The sequence below is a fragment of the Phodopus roborovskii genome, unplaced genomic scaffold (genome assembly GCF_943737965.1).
Source record: "Phodopus roborovskii unplaced genomic scaffold, PHOROB, whole genome shotgun sequence".
NCBI classification, from domain to species: domain Eukaryota; kingdom Metazoa; phylum Chordata; class Mammalia; order Rodentia; family Cricetidae; genus Phodopus; species Phodopus roborovskii.
Window position 1 is genome coordinate 19,354,951 of NW_026126407.1, and position 18,409 is coordinate 19,373,359.

Genomic DNA, 18,409 nt, shown 5'->3' on the forward strand with positions numbered 1-18,409 from the left:
GGCTGGCCTCTGCCTCTTTCTCTTCTCTCAGGGACTGCTAGCTGGGAGGGGTGGAGTCCTCAGGAACTCCATACTGTGTTTATCTCTAGGCCTGGTAGGATGGTGTAGATGCTGCTGTTTAAAGAGGGTAAGGTTAGGGAGCCTCCAGAGGTGCTCTTTTTAGTGCTAGCTTAGGGTCTAGTAGAGGCTTGTGGCTGCTCTATATCTATCCCATGTATAGGAGAAGTAGTGCCTTAGTGCTTTAGCATGGGCTGCTCCTCCAGGCTGAAGGGCCCTTGTATAGTGCCTGGCACAGCATTCTGCACAGCATGTTCCAGGTCCTGCACTGCCAGAGGATAGGCCCAGTTACTTGACCCAGTTACTTGACAGCCTGGATCTGGCTCTGACCTCCAACCTTCTAGCCCATTTTTACCCTCTTCATGTGCATCACACTTCAGCTATACTGAGCTGAATAACAGTTCTTGGGGTCTTGGTCTTGGCAATTTGCTATATCTCCAGCTGTGGCATTCCCTAGTCACCCTGCTTGTACTCACAATCCCTCATCTGAACTTTTGATCTAGCATGTCTTCCTGCCCCTGCTCTGCACACACACTTCAAGACTTAGGCCTCCCAAAAGGAGAAATGTGTTTCCAATTGTGTTAACTCTGACCTGGCTGTTGGCTGTGTCTCAGGGACCAGAGGACTTTAGCTCTCTGTTCCTACAGGTCCCAGCAGAGGAGTATGGTCTCTAGAAGCTGAGGTTTTGGGCCTGCGGGCAGAAGTGAAATATGTGGGATTTCTAGGTTCCACTCCACCCCAGGGGTCCTAATGTTTGAAGTCGTGGTATCTCTAGAGAAAAGTTGCCCAGTGGATGGAGCTGGGCAGGATCTGGTCCTCAGCTAATCTGGTTCCCGTTCCTGACCAAGAGACACTTGTGCCTAGTGTCAGAGTCCAAGAGCTGTGAGGGGCTCCAGCAATGTGGTGGGCCTTGCCTGGGAACCTATTGTGGACTTCAGGGGTCATGGCCAGATTGAGAGAGTTTTGGCAGATGTCGTAGACGTGGGTCATTCTGGGCTACACGGGTAGACCTGAATTTGCCACTCCTGAGTAAAGGCTGCAGATCACCTTTGTTTTCTGTGAACTTGGGGTCACATAGCAGTTCTAGTAGAAGCACACACACCCCCTCCCCCAGAGTGGGTCAGAGTACAGCAACTTCTTGTCATGGTGACTCATGTTGTACCTTGTTGAGCAGGCCATGTTGGTGAGGCCTAACAAGTGCAGAGACTTTCTGATAACAGTGTGGGGTGTCCCGGGAAGACTCACCAGTTGGAATGGCCTTTTGGTTGAGGGAAGTTTAAAGAAGCTGGGGGAGACTGGGTCAGCTGATTTTTCTCAGCAGCAGCAGGCCCTCCTCAAGCCGTTGTGGTGTCAGTGTATACTGCCCGGATGCAGCACGCCCTTTTCTAGTCACCTGTAGCACAGCTGACAGACAGAATGAGGGAGCAGGGCAGCTGACAGCAGCCCGGGTACCCAGCCTTCAGAGGAACTAGAATAGAATACCCGAGCCCTGAACAGGTCACAGCCGTAGTCTGTTTGACCTGCAATCTGTAGATATTTGCCAGTGTCTCCCGTGGAGTCTACCCTTCTGATCAGTGTTGGAAGTACCAGATATGGGGTGTGACCTGTCCTGAGGGGTAGTCCCTTCCAATGAACTCATCTTGTTTTCTCCTTTCTCTTTTATCAGGTGCTGCTACCCCAGCCCCAGTCAACCCCTTCCAGGTCAACCAGCCCCAGCCACTGACACTGAACCAGCTTCGGGGGAGCCCTGTCCTTGGGAGCAGTGCATCCTTTGGGTCTGCGCCAGGGGTGGAGCCCGTGGCACCTGTGACCTCAGTAGCCCCACCCTCAGCACTAGGGGCCAGTGGCTCTTCATTGACACCAGTAGGCCCTACAGCAATGAACATGGTAGGCAGTGTGGGCATTCCCCCGTCAGCAGCGCAGGCAGCAGGCACAACCAACCCTTTTCTTCTCTAGTGCCCAGGCTGGGACTTGCCTGAGTGAACACCCAGAGTGCCAAGCCCAAGGACATCAAGTGGGGACTCACTCTGGTTTGTGTAGTGGCTGAGAATATGGTGGTAGGGGTGTTAGAGCTTCAGGTCCAGCTTCCTGGTGAAAGGGTGGTTGTTATGGTCCAGACCTGCAGACTGGAGTGCAGAGGGAGGGCTTCACAGTCCTAGCTGGGCCCCTGTGTCTCTTCCTAAGTGCTCGGCTCTGGCCATGCTCCACTGAGGTCTTGAACAAGGAGGGGTAATCAGTGTTGCCCAAGATTCTGGGATGCTGTCTAGTCCAGGACTTGGGGCAGTCACATTGTATGCCCCACCCCCAGTGTCCTCAGAGTGTGGACAAGATGAAGCTCTGGCCCCACTCCACAATGACTGTTGGGAAGTGGCTGTGCATATTTTATTTTCCTTTGACTCGTGGGAGTCTAAGGTAAACACCACTTGTATGGGTCTTCAAGCTGACCAGAGCACAGCCCTGTCCTATGGCTGTGTGCTTGTGCACGTTTGCACATTTTGTTGAGTACAGTTTCATATTTGAGTTTGCAGAATTATCTAATAGTCTTTTTTTGGCTAATATTTTTATAATGTGGTTCTTATTTAACTGTCTAGTTTTGATAGAATTGACCAAGTCTGGCTGAATTAAGTCTTGGCATGTATTATTTTAGTGGTCTAATTTCTCTTATTTATGGTTTTAACTGTAAGAAAACTTTAAGAGATATTTGGATGACAAAAATATGCCTTATGGAAAACTAAGCAAATTCTTTATAGTAAAAAAAAAAAAAAAATTCCAGAATTTGATTACACAAAAACAATTTTATTAAAACAACAAAAACTTCCAATAGTAACAAAAACCTGCAGCCTCCAGTTGCCTTTCTTTTTTCTTTCTTCAGCTCTTTTGATGAATTACCAAATCAATTGACCCTTTAGCCTTTTTACCTAGGTTCTGAGAGGCTCTTTGCTACTAGTATATTGACATCTTAATGTTAAAAGGAAAAACGAACAACGCATGATTGTGACTTGCCAGTTTTTATCAAGTACTTCCTTTCTTTGTACCTGGCCCACAGGGATTGCCAGGGACTTCTGTTTACTGCACACCAGAAGTGCGGCTGGCTGCCCCATAGTCATGCTCAGGTTAATGAGATTGTATGAAAAAGGGGGTGGCTGTCCTCTTCTGGGCTCATAGGTCACCGGGGATGGTCGGTCCCCAAACTGAGTTAGGACAGGGACTGACCCTAATGTGTCTGTTGCCAGCTCCAGCTCAGGCTGTTGGCCAGGAAGTGATCATATCTTTGGAGATGAAAGAATCCTCACATGGCGTCAATTTTTAACAGACGAACACTGATGCTATATTCTCTCCCAACCTCCTGAACCCTCACTCTACTCACTATTAAGGAAAGTATTAAACCCTGAATTAGAGACTACAGACTTGCTTTTATTCAGAGAAAGGACTGCCCCTTCCTGGCAGTTTGTATGGCTGGCCTTTCTGCCCTGTCTTTCAGTATGAACTTACCCTTCGGATCCAAGGGCACCCAACCACCTGCCAGCCCTTCTCTGCATCCTGAGAGAGTTTTGGTCCCCAGCACCCACATGATTGACTCAGTTTTTCCTGCTTGAGGGAAGATTGTACTCAGGTCCCTCCTGAGTCTGAGAACCCACATGCTGCTCCTAGGCCCCATAAGCCAAGGGCCCTTCCTAACTCCCTACTTCCCCAGGACTAGAGGCCTAGGGGTAGGCTTGGGCTCTGCTATTCAGGAAGGCTGATGACTAAGCTGCTGCCTGGGAGAGGTGGAGACGTCATAGGACAGGGGAGGCAGGGCAGTGTTTCAGATGGCACTTCCTTCAGATTGTACAGGCCAGGTCCAGATCTGCCTGCCGGGGCCCAGTGATTCTGCTGCCCAAGATGAGAGCCCTTCTGCCTGAGGCCATACCCCAGTAGCCACTGGGTCCCCTCCTCCCACGGGCCATCCAGCGCATGTCCCTGTTCCCCATTGCACTGATCATGAAGCCACTGGCCACTGCCATGTGTGTTGCACACATGCCACCATGCCCTTCCTGATGAACACCCTAAGGAAGTCATCCAGCTGTTTCTCAGTCCCAGGGCTGGTGGTTGGTTTTGGATTTGTGTTGACTGTTGATACTTATTTACTGTATAAATATAATTTATCATTTGTATCATGATGTGGTTTCTGGCTGTGTCTTTTCCCTATCCTGTCTTTACCTATCCCACGTGACAAGATGGCAGGGCTGACTAGGGAAGCAGCTTGGCCTTTAGTCAGGCCACCACCCTCACCTAGCACCTGAACCTGAATCTGCTATTGGTGGATGTTGTCATGGCCTGTGTGAGGGCTATGCTGGGCAAATGTTGGCTCAAGTCCATTGCCCAGGTGGCTTTAAATTCTGAGGCCAGTTCTCAGTGTGCTTTAGTGGTTTCCCCTTCACTCCTGTCTTAGGTTTACTTTTGCTGTGATGAAACACACCATGACCAAAAAGCAACTTGGGGTTTGAAAGGGTTTGTTTGGTTTATGCTTCCACATTGAATGAAAAAAAGAAATAAGAAGGAAAGGATATGATTGCTCTTAGTATGCTGGAGGAGACATTTTATTATAGATATGTGGGAGAACATAGCCAGAGGCTATGGCAGACATCTGGGAAAGTCCAGAGTGGACATGACAGGCTGAGCTGGGCCATGTAGGGAGAGGGGGAAGGGGTGGGAGAGGGGAACTAGTAGGTACAGCAGCCAGGAGGCCATAGGTACAAGAGGAGGAGGGTAACCTAAATGTCTGGATTATATAGGGAAGAACTTCTGGGGGGGGGGGGGGCTTGGGCTGGAGAATTCAGGGTAGAGGGCGCGAGTATGCCAGCTAAATCCCGTAACAGGTAGGGACTGAGGGATGCCGGGAGAACCTAGCAGCCAGGTCTACTTTGATTACGTTAAATAGGCATCTCAGCCTTTTGTCCTGGGTTTGAAACTTAACATACAATCACTGTTCACCAATCTCATCCCCATCCCAAGGGTTTCTCTGTGTAGCCCTGGTCATCTTAGAATTCACTCTATAGTCCAGGCTGCCCTCAAAAGAAATGAGAGATCCCCCTGTCTCTGCCTCCCAAGCTGGGATTGCCTAGCTTTCACTGTTCATCAGTAAAGGAAATCCTAGCAGGAACCTGGAGGCAGGCGCTAATGCAGAGGTCCTAGAGGAGTACTGTTTACTGGCTTGCTCAGCCTGCTTTCTTATAAAACCCAGGACTGTCAACCTAAGAGTGATACCACCCATAATGAGCTGGGTCCTCCCCCATCTATTATTAATTAAGCAAATGTCCTACAGGCCTGGCCTGTAGGTGGTTTATTTGGTTTTGTTTTGTTTTAACCCCTTCAGTTGAGGCCCCCGCCTCATAAGAGTCTCTTGTGTTAAATTGACATAAAACCGTCCAACACACTTCTTGTCACATCTCTGCCCCAGAAATGCTGTCATACAAGCTTCAGGCTGACAGATGGGTACAGATCCTCTGTGTCCTGCATAGTAGGAAACAGGCTTGGTTAGCAGTTTACCGGTTACTGTCACAGTTAGTCCTCTAGACACCAAGGCCTGTCTTAGCTCTCAGACCAAGAGGTTGCATCAGTCCTTTCGGTGTTCAGCAAAGAATGTAGGGTTTATGGGGGCAGAGTCTTCTCCAGTAAGGCAGGTTCCCTGTGTCTCTTGATAGCCAGCAGCATGGCAGGGTGAGTGACACTCTTGTTAATGAGTAGTTTGGGAGGTACTGACTATAGCACAGGAAGGGGCCTGGGATAGCCTCAAGCTCTGCTCTGCAGGTGGCCTACCCTTTCAGCAACTGGGAGCCAGCTTTCTGCCTACGCAAGCTATTGCCAGCCTGGACTTGCTTTTGATCCTGTGGTGCTGTGCTGGTTTTGAATCAACTTGACACAAGAGTCATTGGGAGATGAGGGAGTCTCAATTGAGAAAATGCCTCCATAGGATTGGGCTTTAGGCAGACTTCTAGGGGCATTTTTTTATTTGGTAATCAGCGGGGCAGCACCATTTTCCTGGGTGGTGCCATCACTGGGATATTGGTCCTGGGTGCTATAACAAAGCAAGCCAGTAAGCAGCACCCCTCCATGACCACTGCCTCCAGGCTCCTGCCCAGACTTCTTTTAGTGATAGAATTGTGAGCCAAGAAGCTCTTTCTTCCCCAACTTGCTTTTGGTCATGGTGTTAATACAGCAATAGAAAACCTGATAGGAGGCTGCTTGCCTCAGAACCTTAGTAGGCTTTTAGCTCTTTGCTTCTGTTAGTTCCATAGACAGATACTGCTTCTCATCCAACCTCCCACTTCTGCCTCCAGACAGGGTTTCTCTGTGCAGCCCTGACTCTCCTGTAATTCACTCTGAGGACCAGGCTGGCCTTGAACTCACAGATCTCCCTGTCTCTACTTCCTGAGCACTGGTATTAAAGGTGTGCGCCACCACCACCCAGCCTTTACCAGTTCTTTACTAGGCTTTTATGGTTTAATTTTTAGTCTTAGCATTTGAGTTTAGAGCTCTCCTACTAATATTTTTTAAAATTATTTTCATTGTGTTTGGGTATTTAGTTTGAATGTGTGTCTACATTATGTGCATGTCTGCTACCCTCGGAGGCCAGAAGATGGAGTTATATCTCCACAGACTGCAGTTACTAACGTCTGTGAGTAACCAGAAATCGAGTCCTGGTCCTCTAGAATGTCTCCCCAGTCCTTTCCTAATCTTATGGTGCTAATTTTTTTTTTTTTTAAGCTTTCTTTGTTCCTGTTCATTTCTGCTTTTACAGACTGGCCTGTTCTTTCCCAAACTTCACTTTTCTAGCACATCCTCCCCTCCTCCCCTGGAGCTGTTGGTTCAGCCACAGAAACTGCTTTGAGCTCTGCCAGTGGCTCTTTGCTATTCACTGTGTGTTATGCACTCTCCTTGCCTACCACCCTGGTGGTAGTCTGTGCCATATACAGTAATTTCTGATTTTTAATCACAGCATAAACTCCATTCCTTGAAACAGTTTCTGGGTCAAGAATAATCAGGAATAGGTTCCCTGCCTCCTTTCTGTTCAGAATAGAACATAATAAAATCCCCCCTCCCCAAAATTCCTGCCAGGGATGTCCTTGCAGTATCTGGAATCTGACACCAGACTGTTCCCTTATTGTGCTGCTGCCTTCAGTGTGGTCCTCCAAGGGCTTTATGAACAAGAGCAGGGCACTCTAGGTTTAAGGGGTCAGGCTTCCTATATGGTGAACAAGCTTCCAGCATTTTGTAAGCTTACCAGTGGGACACAGGAGGCTAGGAGATGGAGCTAATGGTTTGACCATGAAAAAGTGGACAATCTGGTAAACACACTGTGACAGTGGAAGATAAACCAGGGTTTCATGTATCTTAATAGTCATATGTCACTGGGTGGTGGTAGCATACACCTTTAATTCTAGCACTCGGGAGGCAGAGGCAGGCAGAGTTCAAGGCCAGCCTGGTCGACATAGCAAGTTCCAGGACAGCCCAGGCTACACAGAGAAACTCTGTGCAGTGGGGGAGGGAGACGACACAACACAGGTCTTTTGGCTGGCACCCTCCCACATTTCAGACGTGCTCTAGCCATTGGCTTCCAATGTGTGGTTTCTCACCTTGACTGGCAGGCATGTCAGAGGCTCTTAGGTGATGGTACCTTTCTTGATTGGTGTATGGGGTATACATTTGTTGAAACTGGTCATACAGCACAGATTTGTAAGCATCTTGTTGGATGTAAATGCTCACTTGAAAGATTAATAACTATATAACTCTGGCTAATGATATACATGCTGCAATCCACAGCAGGTTATATGCTAAGTGCAGGGTGGAGTGGAGAAGACAGATGGGCCAATGTGAAAATGCAAATGCAGTCTCTGTCCTTTGGTGTTCTGTGTGGTTAGAACCCCACCAGGGCACCAAAATGTGAGGACACTCAAATGCCCTGTATAAATGGTGTAATGTTGCATTGTGTTTACCCCATGTCCTCTGTGTTAGATGACCAGTAATACCAAACACAATGAAAATGATACATGTTTGTTTGATCAAGTGGTGGGGACAAGAAGAGTCTGCACATTTCTGTAAATGTTTGGTTTGTAGCCCTGGAACCTTGGTTTATGGAACCTGCAGACAGAATCCTCACTGCAGGAAAATGTTAACAATTTTTAGATGGTGGATATGTTATCCATTGTAAAGTCACTTCAACTTTTCTGTGTTTAAATAACTTCATAGGGTTGGAGAAAGGGACATTTGCACACAAGAAGGCAGCCCATTGTGTCAAAGCTTTTGGCAGATGAACCCATGGTGTCTGAGGCCAGAGATAGACTGGAAAGGGACAGAACTGAGGTGGATAAGGCCAGTGGCATGGGTGTCCATCAAGAGACCTTTGGTGAAATAGGGTTAAATGCAGAGGGACAGACATATGAGGGGCTCCTGAACCAAGAGCTTAGTGAAGGCTGAGACCAGTGAGCTTGAGGAAGGGACTGCTCCTTGTGAATAAGACATCAGGGGAAAGACTGTGCAGGGTTTTTGTAGTGTGGCCTCTGGAAGGTGGCATTCCCCAGGGTTAAGAGGAGGCACTTGAAGCTGGGCGTTGGTGGCAGAAGCAGGCAGATCTATGTGAGTTTGAGGCCAACCTGATCTACACAGTGAGTGCCAGGACAGGCTCCAAAGCAATACAGAGAAATCCTGCGTGAAAGAAAGGAAGGGAGGAGGCACTTGAGATAGGAGGTACAATGGTCTAAAGATAGGGTGGACATGAGGGAGTATTCTGAAGAATACATGGTTTGGTGAATTAAAAGTCACTATGGCAGGTGAGATTCTACTGAGCTAGTTTGAAGAAAGGAACACACAGAAGGTAAAGTGTGTAAAAATGACATCTGTGAGTGCTAATGGGCAGGAAAGACTGTGGCTGCAGGTCCTGGATGGCACAGGGAAGACCATATGAGGGAGGTACTGGTGAGAGAGCTGTTTGGGTGATGCCGTTGCTGCAACTATACCTGGGGTGCGATGTCAACATCACTGCAAGTGTGGAGGCTGTGGAAGAGGTTATCCACAACAACAGCTGGTGAAGACTAAGTATCATATCACCAGCAAGCCTTGGGAAAGTCTGGAGGTGCCGAGATGCGAAGACAGGCCAGCTTCAGATGGCAAGAGGAGCTTGCCATTCAGAGAGTTTTGCTGACAGATGAAATGCCAGCTGGGCGATGGCAGTGGGTATAAAAGGCGGCTTGGCCCAAACAATAATTCAGCGTATCCGAGTAACTCAGACATGTGCAGCAATGTGGCTGATGGTTTGAAGACATGGTGAACGCCTTGGCCAGTTTGTTTTCTGGGTAGAGGAGGCTGGAAGGAGCTGCCAATGGCTAGAGCACATGCTAGGTCATGTGCCACCAACATGCCTGCATGGGGAAACTGGAGGCCCAATTACACTCCCACGGACAACCAGGGTGCTGCTGGGCTGTAGGGCTTGCCAGGAAGTTGCACTGGTGGCACAGCCTCCTGCCTGGGGTGTGTCCTGCCCTATCCTCAGGCTCCTGGTAGCACACTAGAGGTAGGGTGGGAACAAGAGATAGAAATGGAAGATGGAAGACAGATGCACCCCAGGACACTTCTTGCATATTATGCTAACAATATGGTGGACAGTCATAGTGCCAGCCATGAAGCAAGTGACTTTAACTTCCTGATGCGGAAGAAGACAAGTTTTAGAGATGAGTGTTGAGACCCTTTTACAGGTTTCAGCTCTGAGCAAGTTGGTTAGCAATCCTGGGGAGGCTTCTACTCCAGCATGGGCACACTTCTGGGGGCATGTCCTGAGAGGTTGAGCCCCAGACCTGTTCCTGCTGGGGATGTGCTAACGAAGACAGCAAGAAATCCAGGCACCAGGATTTCTGAAAAAGATGTGATGCTTTATTATATAAAAGTATCTTCAGCTCTCTCACTTCCCAGCCAGGCTGGTCGAGTCCTTGATTGTGTGTGGGCTGTGGGGCACCTGGGCCACAGTTGCAGGCAGAAAGGCTGATACTTTCATTGTGGGTTGCCTTGTGGCAGGCTGGGACCCAGGACTCCTTGTGTGTCCACAGGCCCAGTGTCATAGCCCAGCTTCTTCATGTCCTTGGTCACCACATTGAAGAGGAGGGTGACAAATCCCTGAGAGCGGACACGGGTCACTGGAGACATGAGGTGAGCATTAGCTGGGTTTGTTAGGGATAAACATGGCAAACCACCTGCTGAAGCCCTTGTGTAGGTAGTGTTCTAGAAAATTCTTTGGGTGGCTTGTTTGGGTCCTAGTTGTCAGGAAGCTCCCTGGCCTTCACCCATGTGTTTCCCAGACTCCTAGGGGTTGGGGACCCACCTCTTCCCTTCAACTAGGATTGGGAATGTCAGCTTTACCTTCCCGGCCTTCACCCTGGGCCACCACCTTGGGGTCTGTGTACTCAGGCCGCCGTCCCATGAACCAGCTGAGGACAAAGGAAAACATAAGTGAGGAATACTTAGAACTTGATGGCTTCGGACACTGGAGTGCTTTCCCTCCTATAAGTGTTGGGACAACCTTCTGCCTTATCTGACAGGCCAGGTGGGGTGCCAGGAGATGTCCCCTGTTTGGGTCTGTGGCCAGCAGCCCTAGCAAGGTGCTCCAACCAGTGTCCAGCCTGCCCTGCCAAGTCTTGTGGGTTTGCATCACCAAGTACAACTGACCCCATAGCAACCTCCCAAAGAAACAGATGGGTCAGAAGAGGAGAAGCAAGAAGACAGTGTGACCCTTAGTGTCCTTAGGAGGGAGAAGCCAATCTTAAGTGGCAGATTTAGCTCCTTAGACTGCCTCCTTGTACGGGATCCAGAACAAACCACACCCTGTCACTGGTAGACCTGTTTGTCTACTGTAAAAGATAATAGCACCTACCTCACGGGACCCTATCTGCTGCCACATAGCATTACCCTTTCTAGGGAGGATCTGGCTCTGGAAGGCTCTGGGTAAACAGGTCATCTGACGTTTAGTCTTACTTAGCTAAGGGTACCATTCAGCCCCAGGCTCTGGCTGGCAAGCTCAGAAGCACTTCCTACAAATGTCCTGTGACTCAAATAGGCCACAGTCTGACTGCAACTTAACTTCAGATCTTGGGCCCCATCCAGGGCTCAAAGGCACATGGACAGGATGTACAGGCCCATGGGTTTGAGGCAGACAGGATTTACCTAAGCACAGACCCAGGACCAACATAGACTTTGTTGAACAACATTCCCGTTTGCCTGCGGAGGTGAGGCTTTGTCTTTTCCCTGGGCAGTTTGTGGCAGGTTTGAAAGGTAGCCATGACTATACATTCACCACCCATAACTGCCGAAGGCATGGACAGATGGATCTTTGGGCTTCTAGGCTAGAATACCTCAGCAGCCCTATTGGACGCCAGGCAGGAGGTCCTGATAGGACAACGGTGAGGAGTGCTATTCACACAACCAAAGGTGGGGGCTAGGAAACAAAGAGTCCCTGTAGTTAGGCATCCCAGAAAAATCTGGAAGTGTGCATACATGTGCCTCTTCCTGTTTCCCCATCAGAGCGAAGCTCTAACTGTATTCACCTCGGTACTATGAGGAGTCTCAAAGAGTAATCCCTGGCAATAAAGGCACATCCCACCCTCATCATGTTTCCAGTTCTCTTCTACACATGGTTTTCTCATCTGAGAAGAGACACACTGTTGGGAGAATGTTCCAGGCAAGGACTGACGCAGAACAGATCCTAGTGTGCTCAAAAACCTAAGGCCAGGGAAATGAGAAGCAAGCAAGAAAAAGGCTACTGGCATCCTGGCCCAAGTGACTCCTAAATACAGAGGGTGTGCCAAGGCAGCTTCCCGCAGCAAAGCAGCACCATCCTAAGGTTTGCAAAGACTAGGGTAGAGAGGCTGCCAGGTTGAGTAACAACTGGAGATACTGAGCAAGGACTGAAGATGTTGAAGGTTGCTTTATTTGTGAAGAGGGCCTATGTAGGAGTTACTAAGAATGCTGCAAGGTAGGACTTAGCCTGCATTATCGAGGTAGGCATAGGCAAAGTGTAGCCAAGGCAGCCAGCCATAAGTCCATCCTCCTATAGCCCAGAAACTTTGCTTCATCTCTCTCAAAAACTGGGGTCCAAGTTCCCTTCTCCAGGGCAAAAGGACTCTGATCAAGTCCCTCTCTGCTACTAGCTTGCCAGAGGGAACCCAGTGTCCCTTCACTTTCCTTAAGTCTTCCTTGGGGCTTGCAAAAGCTCTTGGGGCCCTGTGTGTGGAACATTTCCTAGATTCTTCATGGCTACTGCTTGACTTTGCTCTTGTTCCTACCTAAAGTGGTCTCCCTGAGGCACCCATGTGTGAAGGCATTTAGTGGATGTTCATAATATAAGATCACTGTTACTGTCTTAAGGAGTTTGCCTCATGCTCTTGCAGCCCAGCAGGCAGCATTTCCATGTGACAAAGACTGATGCACAGAAGGAAGCCAGAAAGTGGCCCAAGGAAGCCCAAGGGTTCAGCAGTTCTCCTGCCTGCACACCTGTCTCTAGGTGCTGACACTTGAAGACCTGTGAGGTTTCCAGGTCTCAGGAGGGTGGAAGGTGCTGGCCAGTTAGTCACCCATTAGCTCAAGAGGCAGCAAGGCCGCAAGCAGAAAACCCACCTTGTGAACTTTTGCAGTGTAGATGTAGACTCCGGCACAAACATGGGGATGGTCCTCTTGTACCTGAAACAGTATTTTCATACAGAAATGTGCTGAGGAACAGTACAGAGTGCAAGCCTGTACAGATGAAGGTGTGTGGATGCACATAGAACCTTTTCTTTCTACACCCATGTATGTGAGTCTTTTCCAAGGTGCAGATTATACCCAGGCCCCTGAATATATATATCTTACCCAAGTCCAAGGAAGGAACATTGACAAGAAAGCCTGCTGTCTAAAAGTGCTGTTCCCAAGGTTTGCCTGCCCAGTCAGGGGCAGACTGCAGGCTAGAGGCCAAGTCAGAGTGGGCACCTACCGTCCAGGAGAAAAGGGTACATGCACTGCTCCATAGCCTCGGACCACATCATTCCCAAACACATCTGGTCCATACACACTGAGCACGATCTGTGGCCCTTGGGAAGGACAAGGGTAGCATGTCAGGGAACAAGGGAAGGAGTATAGTATATGATGCACCTAGCTAAGGTCTGGAGCAGGGACTCAGGATGATGTCCAAAGCCCTGGGCACCAAGGGCTTCTGTCCTCTGCTACTTTCTGTGCCTCTGTTGGTGCCCTGGGAGTGCTCTCCATACCTCTGCTCATAGCTGGGGAGAGAGAGCCAAGACATTTAGTAGATACAGGAAGTTCCTTGGAGGTTCTGTGCCAACCTCGGGCCCCTACCTTCTTTCTCTCTAATGGATACAGCCTTCCCAAGCTGTGATGCCCTGTGGGAGGGGCTTGTCGTGAAGGTTCTAAGAGCAGTTAAAGAATTTGTGGCCTTCCAAGTATTTCTCCTTAACATACTGGTGTTTACATATGCTTCCTGATCATATCCAGCCAAGCCTGCCAGGCCTCCACCTCCTTAGTGTCTGACCTCTGTGTGTAGCAGACAGACCTACTGCAGGTTCAGATGACAAGCTGGCTCTGTGCTGAATGGCTTCAGACAAGTTTCCCAACTATTTTGCCCTCAGCTTTCCTGTGTCTGAAAGCCTGGGAATAGTAGCAAGCATAAGAGGCGCTCAGTAAGGGTAAATAAAGTCTATGCCCTCCCCACTACTACTCTGCCTCCAAAAGTAACCTGTGAGTGACTCAGTCCTATATAGTGGTTTGTTCATTCTCAACACTAAAGACCTGACCATATCTTGCAGCCAGCTGTTAGTGGTCATGGGCATATGGGCTGTTCCTCAGAGAATGTTGCAATGAATCTTAGATCACCTACATACAGGTTCTTGACACACTTGTGTCCTCATCCCTGAGCACACTGCTGGGGATGTGCTCAGGAAGGGACTCACACACAGGCAGGTCTCTGCTCAGTTCTACGGTTTTCCGTTGTACTCCTTTCAGTGGGCGCTTCCGTTAACTTGTTCTCTACACTAAACACTTGTCAATCTTGGCAGGTGAGTCTTAACCTGGACTGGTCAACCTCCATTGCTTTGCTAGCTTCTCAAGGGCTCAGAATTAGAAAGATGGCTGTAGGATGAAGGGGAGGATTTGTATAGAGTATGAACAGAGACTCAGAAGAGTGTCCCAGACAACCAGCACAGGATGAGCAGGCATTGGAGCTGACTGGAACACTATGCAATGGGAAGTTGAGCAACTTGGGATCAGACCCTCAAGGCAGGTGGCTGCAGCACTGAACACCAGGTTCTGTGTGCAGTCATCAAAACAAGCACATCAGAGGCTAAGGCACAAACTGAGACACTGGCAATGGCCACCTGAAGGAGAGTGGTAAGACGTGCAGCAGAGGATCCACCCCTCCCATCCTGGCCCTCAGACTCACAGCCATAGGGGTTGGTACTTTTAAAGGTGACATCGATGGGGAAGTTCCACACCAGTGCTTGCCGTACATCTTGGCTCTTGGATGCAATCTGTGATATCCCCTCCTCCAGACCCTGTATAGATATTGACAGAGACGGCTGGTCTGAGTTGCAGGTACTCATGCCCCTTCTTATGCAGGCAGGTTAGGAAGGCCATTTACTACAGTCTTTCTGTGTGGCTTGTTCGTACCCTTTTAGATATTTGTCCAAAAGCGCCTTGGTGTTGATTCCACCCCACCACCACTATCCCACCCCCTTTATCTGTATACTCTAGCTCCTGATGCACTGCCCTCTTCATTCCACCCATCTTTGACTAAAAGACTAGACTGTCCTACTTAATTGTATGGGCTTCCTCTACAAGAATATCTGCTCCACAAAGATGGGTTCTTCTGTCAGGCATCGGTCATTCCCAGAGGACTCAGTAATAAGTAATGAAAGTCTGGGCCATTGAGATGACTCGGTGGGTAAAAGCACTTGTTGCACAAGCCTGACAACCTGAGCTCCATCCTCAGAACCATGGGAAATCAAACTGATAAATAACCTTGGTGTGGTGGTGTGAGACAGGGATGGAGAAGCCAGGCATTGGTGGCACGCACCTTTAATCCCAGCACTTGAGAAGCAGATGCAGATGGATCCCTGTGAGTTTGAGGCCAACCTGGTCTACTGAGCAGGTTCTAGGACAGGCTCCAAAGCTACACAGAGAAACCCTGTCTCAGCTATCCACTTTCGAGTATGAAACACAGCAGCAAGAAACAGGATAGTTTCTGCCTTAAAACAAGGTGGGAGATGAGAACCAACTCCAGAAACATTGCCCTCTGTCCCCCAATATGTGGGATGTAGTATGTATGTGCATGTACTTATATACACAAAATAAGTTTGTTTTGTTTTTCCAGACAGTGTTTCTCTGCGTAACAGCTCTGAATGTTGTGGCACTCACTATGTAGACAAGCTGGCCTCAAACTCACAGAGATCCACCTCCCCTGCCTCCCAAGTGCTAGGATTAAAGGTGTCCATCATCACTGCCTGAAACAGTTTTAAAATTTTTATACCTGGGTAGTGGCCCAGGCCTTTACCTGGGCCAGAGGCAGAGGCAGTTGGATCTCTGTGAGTTTGATGACAGCCTGGTCTACAAAGGGAGTTTCAGGGCAGCCAGAGCTACATGAAGAAACCTTGTCTCAAAACACCTCCATCCCCAATTTTTCCATTTTATGGTGTTTTGTCTGCATGTATGCCTATGTACTATGTGTGTGCCTGGTATCCATGGAGGCCTGAAGAGGGCATCAGATCCTCTGGGATGGTTGTGAGCTGCCATATGGGTGCTGGATATCAAGTTGGGGTCTTTTGCAAAAGTATCCACTCAATTGCTTAGTCATCTCTCCAGCCCCAAAGGTAGCTCAAAACCACCCGTAAATCTAGTTCTAGGGGATCTGACCTCTGGTCTCTACAACCACTTGCATTCACACCCATACATAAACACACAACTTAAAATAAGTCTCTAATAAATATTGAAGGATGGATATATATGGGAAAAAAGAAAACAGATAAGTACTAACATGTCTGTGGTATAAATGAAGAAACTCAGGCTCAAAGAAGTTGGGCTTTTGTGTTTTTTATTTTTTATTTTTCCATTTGTTTGGGTCTTATATGTAGCCCAGGATGACCTTCAACTCCCAGAGATGCTCCTGCCTCAGCCTCTGCACTGGATTACAGGCATATGCTACCATGTTTGGCTAGCTTCCACTTTTTAAACTATTGTGTTAAGTATGTGCTGTGCTAACAAAAAAAAAAAAAAAAAAAAAACAGGGTAAGGTGGTCTGCACCACAAACTCTTCCTGAAGTGAAAGACTGCCCTCAAAACCTTGAGAGGAGATCCTTCATTTTGTCCTGGCTTCTGGGTGTTCTCTGCTGTCTGAGGAGGGGCCAGATTTAGCGGGGGAGGGGTTACTGGCTGACGGTGTTTACAGCCACTGGCAGGAGTTTTCCAGGGCCTGCCAGTTTATGCTGCCATTTGTCCCTCTTGGCTGCCACTAGCAGACTCCAGGGTTGCATCAGTGAACCCAGCCATGGCTGCATTTGGTAAACTAGCTTTGCCAGGAACAAGCTCATGTTTGGGTCCTCTCTGACTTTAGTGTCTACCTCTTGGGTCTGGAGTAGAAGGGTATGACAGATAGTTTAGGAATCCCTAAAGCTCTAAGGAGGGGAGGCCCATGAGTCCAACTTACCGCTGTGGGGGCCCAGTCCTGGCCATACACAAAGCAGTACTTGCAGTAGAGGTCATCATACTCTGGGAACTGAGGGAAAAGCAGGCAGGATTTTGTTTAGGGAATGCAAACAGCCCATACATTAGCTAGGTAGGTGCAGTGGGTAGGAATTAGCAATATGAGGCACCTGGGATGGAGGGTGTGGATATCTGCAGTAGGGGACAGAAATGGGGAGGTCAGGGTTAGCCCCAGACTGTCGGTGCTCACAGGCTTCTGCTTGGGGTCCACTTTCTGTGTGTCTTTCCCAGTCCATCACCTGGCAAGCCCCTTGCCAGTCCTTCAGAATCCACCCTTGGGGAGCTTGTTCTTCACTCCTTAGCTGGTGAAGGATCATTGCTTGGCTCCTTTCACCCTCTGTATTTCTGCATCCAGGTACAAATGCCTATGTCTGACAACCCTGTCTGACTGAGGAAGGAGCAGGTTTAATGACTCTGTAGGTCCCCAGTGCTGGGCACAAATTACATCTACAGAAATCATGCTGACATGAAACCTAAGTTCTATGGCTAGAAGTGAGAGCCTGGAAGATGGGAGGACCCAGAGTAGAAGCTGGAGGGAGGTGGCTAGAGTTCTCAGCCCAGCTGGGCATCCTTCTATTGGATAGAGGAAAACAGGAGAGGACGAAGTACCTGATGAACCTGGAAAGCAGGAATACCTACTAAACCTAGAGCCTGGCGGAACGCAAGTCATCTAGCCAAACCTCAGAATAAGTAGGAATAATGAGCATTTCAACAAGCTGCCCAGAAAAATAATGTAGCAAAGTTCTGACTGTGTGTCAGAAAGACTTGGGTTCGAACCCCACTTGGCCACTGCCTTCTGATAAGTTTTCCTAGCTGTTAAGTGGGTCAGCTGAGCCTTCATTCCCATTAGTCCCAGCCCATCACTCAATCAAGTAGACAGGATCCAAGCTTGGAGGCCATAGTGTGACTTTGGTGCCAGTTCAAGGTCTCGAGGTCTGTTTTCATGCCTGCTTGCCCAGCCCAGCAACGAGGCGTCAGGACTTTTAAACGCTGATTCTCTTTTCCAACGAATTGAGAGGCCAGAGCAATGGCTTGGCTCTCTAGGAACTGAGGGAAGAAGCCGGGGAAGGGAACGGGCGGGTCCCGGGCAGGGTCCACGGCAGCTCACCTGGGCGCTCTCCACCTGCCCATTGACCATGAGTAGGAAGACGCTGGGACTCGCAGCAGCCATCCCAAGGCTGGAGCAGGAGACCGAGCAGGCCGCGCGCCTTTGTCAGGAGGCTTCCGGGTTGCCTTGGAAACAGATGGCAAGCCATCTGGGACAAATTTCTTGGCGGCGACGATTTCGCGCAAGAACTAAAGTGCGCAGGCGCAGTAGTCTTGGCTGGCCCTGAGGACTATCTTCTGTTCCCGTCGCGTGAAACTAACTTTCAGGGCCTGGTCCTCGGGTCCGCATGGACTGTGATTGCACTAGCCTGGCCATGCTTGAAGCTCGCAGGTTGGGGAGCTGATTGACGAGAAGCAGCTGCCCAACTCGGGCCCGTGTAAAGTCAAGTGCCAGGAGGTGACACTGTGGTCACACACCCGCACAGGCGGCTCAGCTGGGAGTCCTGGTTCGCAGGGTGGCCCAGCGCCCTGCCCCAGA

At 49.2% G+C, this 18,409-nt stretch overlaps 2 protein-coding genes across 8 annotated transcripts in view; one reads left to right on the forward strand and one right to left on the reverse strand.

The window, feature by feature from the left end:
• The window catches only part of Epn2 (epsin 2), a 66,050-nt gene extending 61,833 nt beyond the window's left edge, over nucleotides 1-4,217 (forward strand). For all 7 annotated transcript variants that reach the window (XM_051180460.1, XM_051180455.1, XM_051180459.1 and 4 more), the window contains one exon: nucleotides 1,724-4,217. In XM_051180460.1, coding sequence (XP_051036417.1) covers nucleotides 1,724-2,013 — 290 coding nt within the window. In that variant the 3' untranslated portion in view covers nucleotides 2,014-4,217. The remainder of the gene's footprint in view (nucleotides 1-1,723) is intronic.
• Nucleotides 4,218-9,941: 5,724 nt separating this feature from the next.
• On the reverse strand, nucleotides 9,942-18,151 carry B9d1 (B9 domain containing 1). Its single transcript, XM_051180463.1, has 7 exons — nucleotides 17,933-18,151; nucleotides 16,769-16,837; nucleotides 14,510-14,621; nucleotides 13,049-13,145; nucleotides 12,697-12,759; nucleotides 10,447-10,514; nucleotides 9,942-10,223 (listed from the first exon to the last, which is right to left on the reverse strand). Exons 1-7 carry the CDS (start codon nucleotides 17,993-17,995, stop codon nucleotides 10,081-10,083), a joined length of 615 nt encoding a protein of 204 aa, XP_051036420.1. The 5' UTR covers nucleotides 17,996-18,151; the 3' UTR covers nucleotides 9,942-10,080.
• Nucleotides 18,152-18,409: the final 258 nt, after the last annotated feature.

Coding starts and splice junctions, on each gene's coding strand:
- B9d1 (XM_051180463.1), bottom strand. CDS start 17,995: ATGGCTGCTGCGAGTCCCAGCGTCTTCCTACTCATGGTCAATGGGCAG. Junction 12,760..13,048: donor GTACCCTTTTCTCCTGGACG/GTAGGTGCCCAC, acceptor ATACTGTTTCAG/GTACAAGAGGACCATCCCCA. Junction 10,224..10,446: donor CCAGGGTGAAGGCCGGGAAG/GTAAAGCTGACA, acceptor TCATGTCTCCAG/TGACCCGTGTCCGCTCTCAG.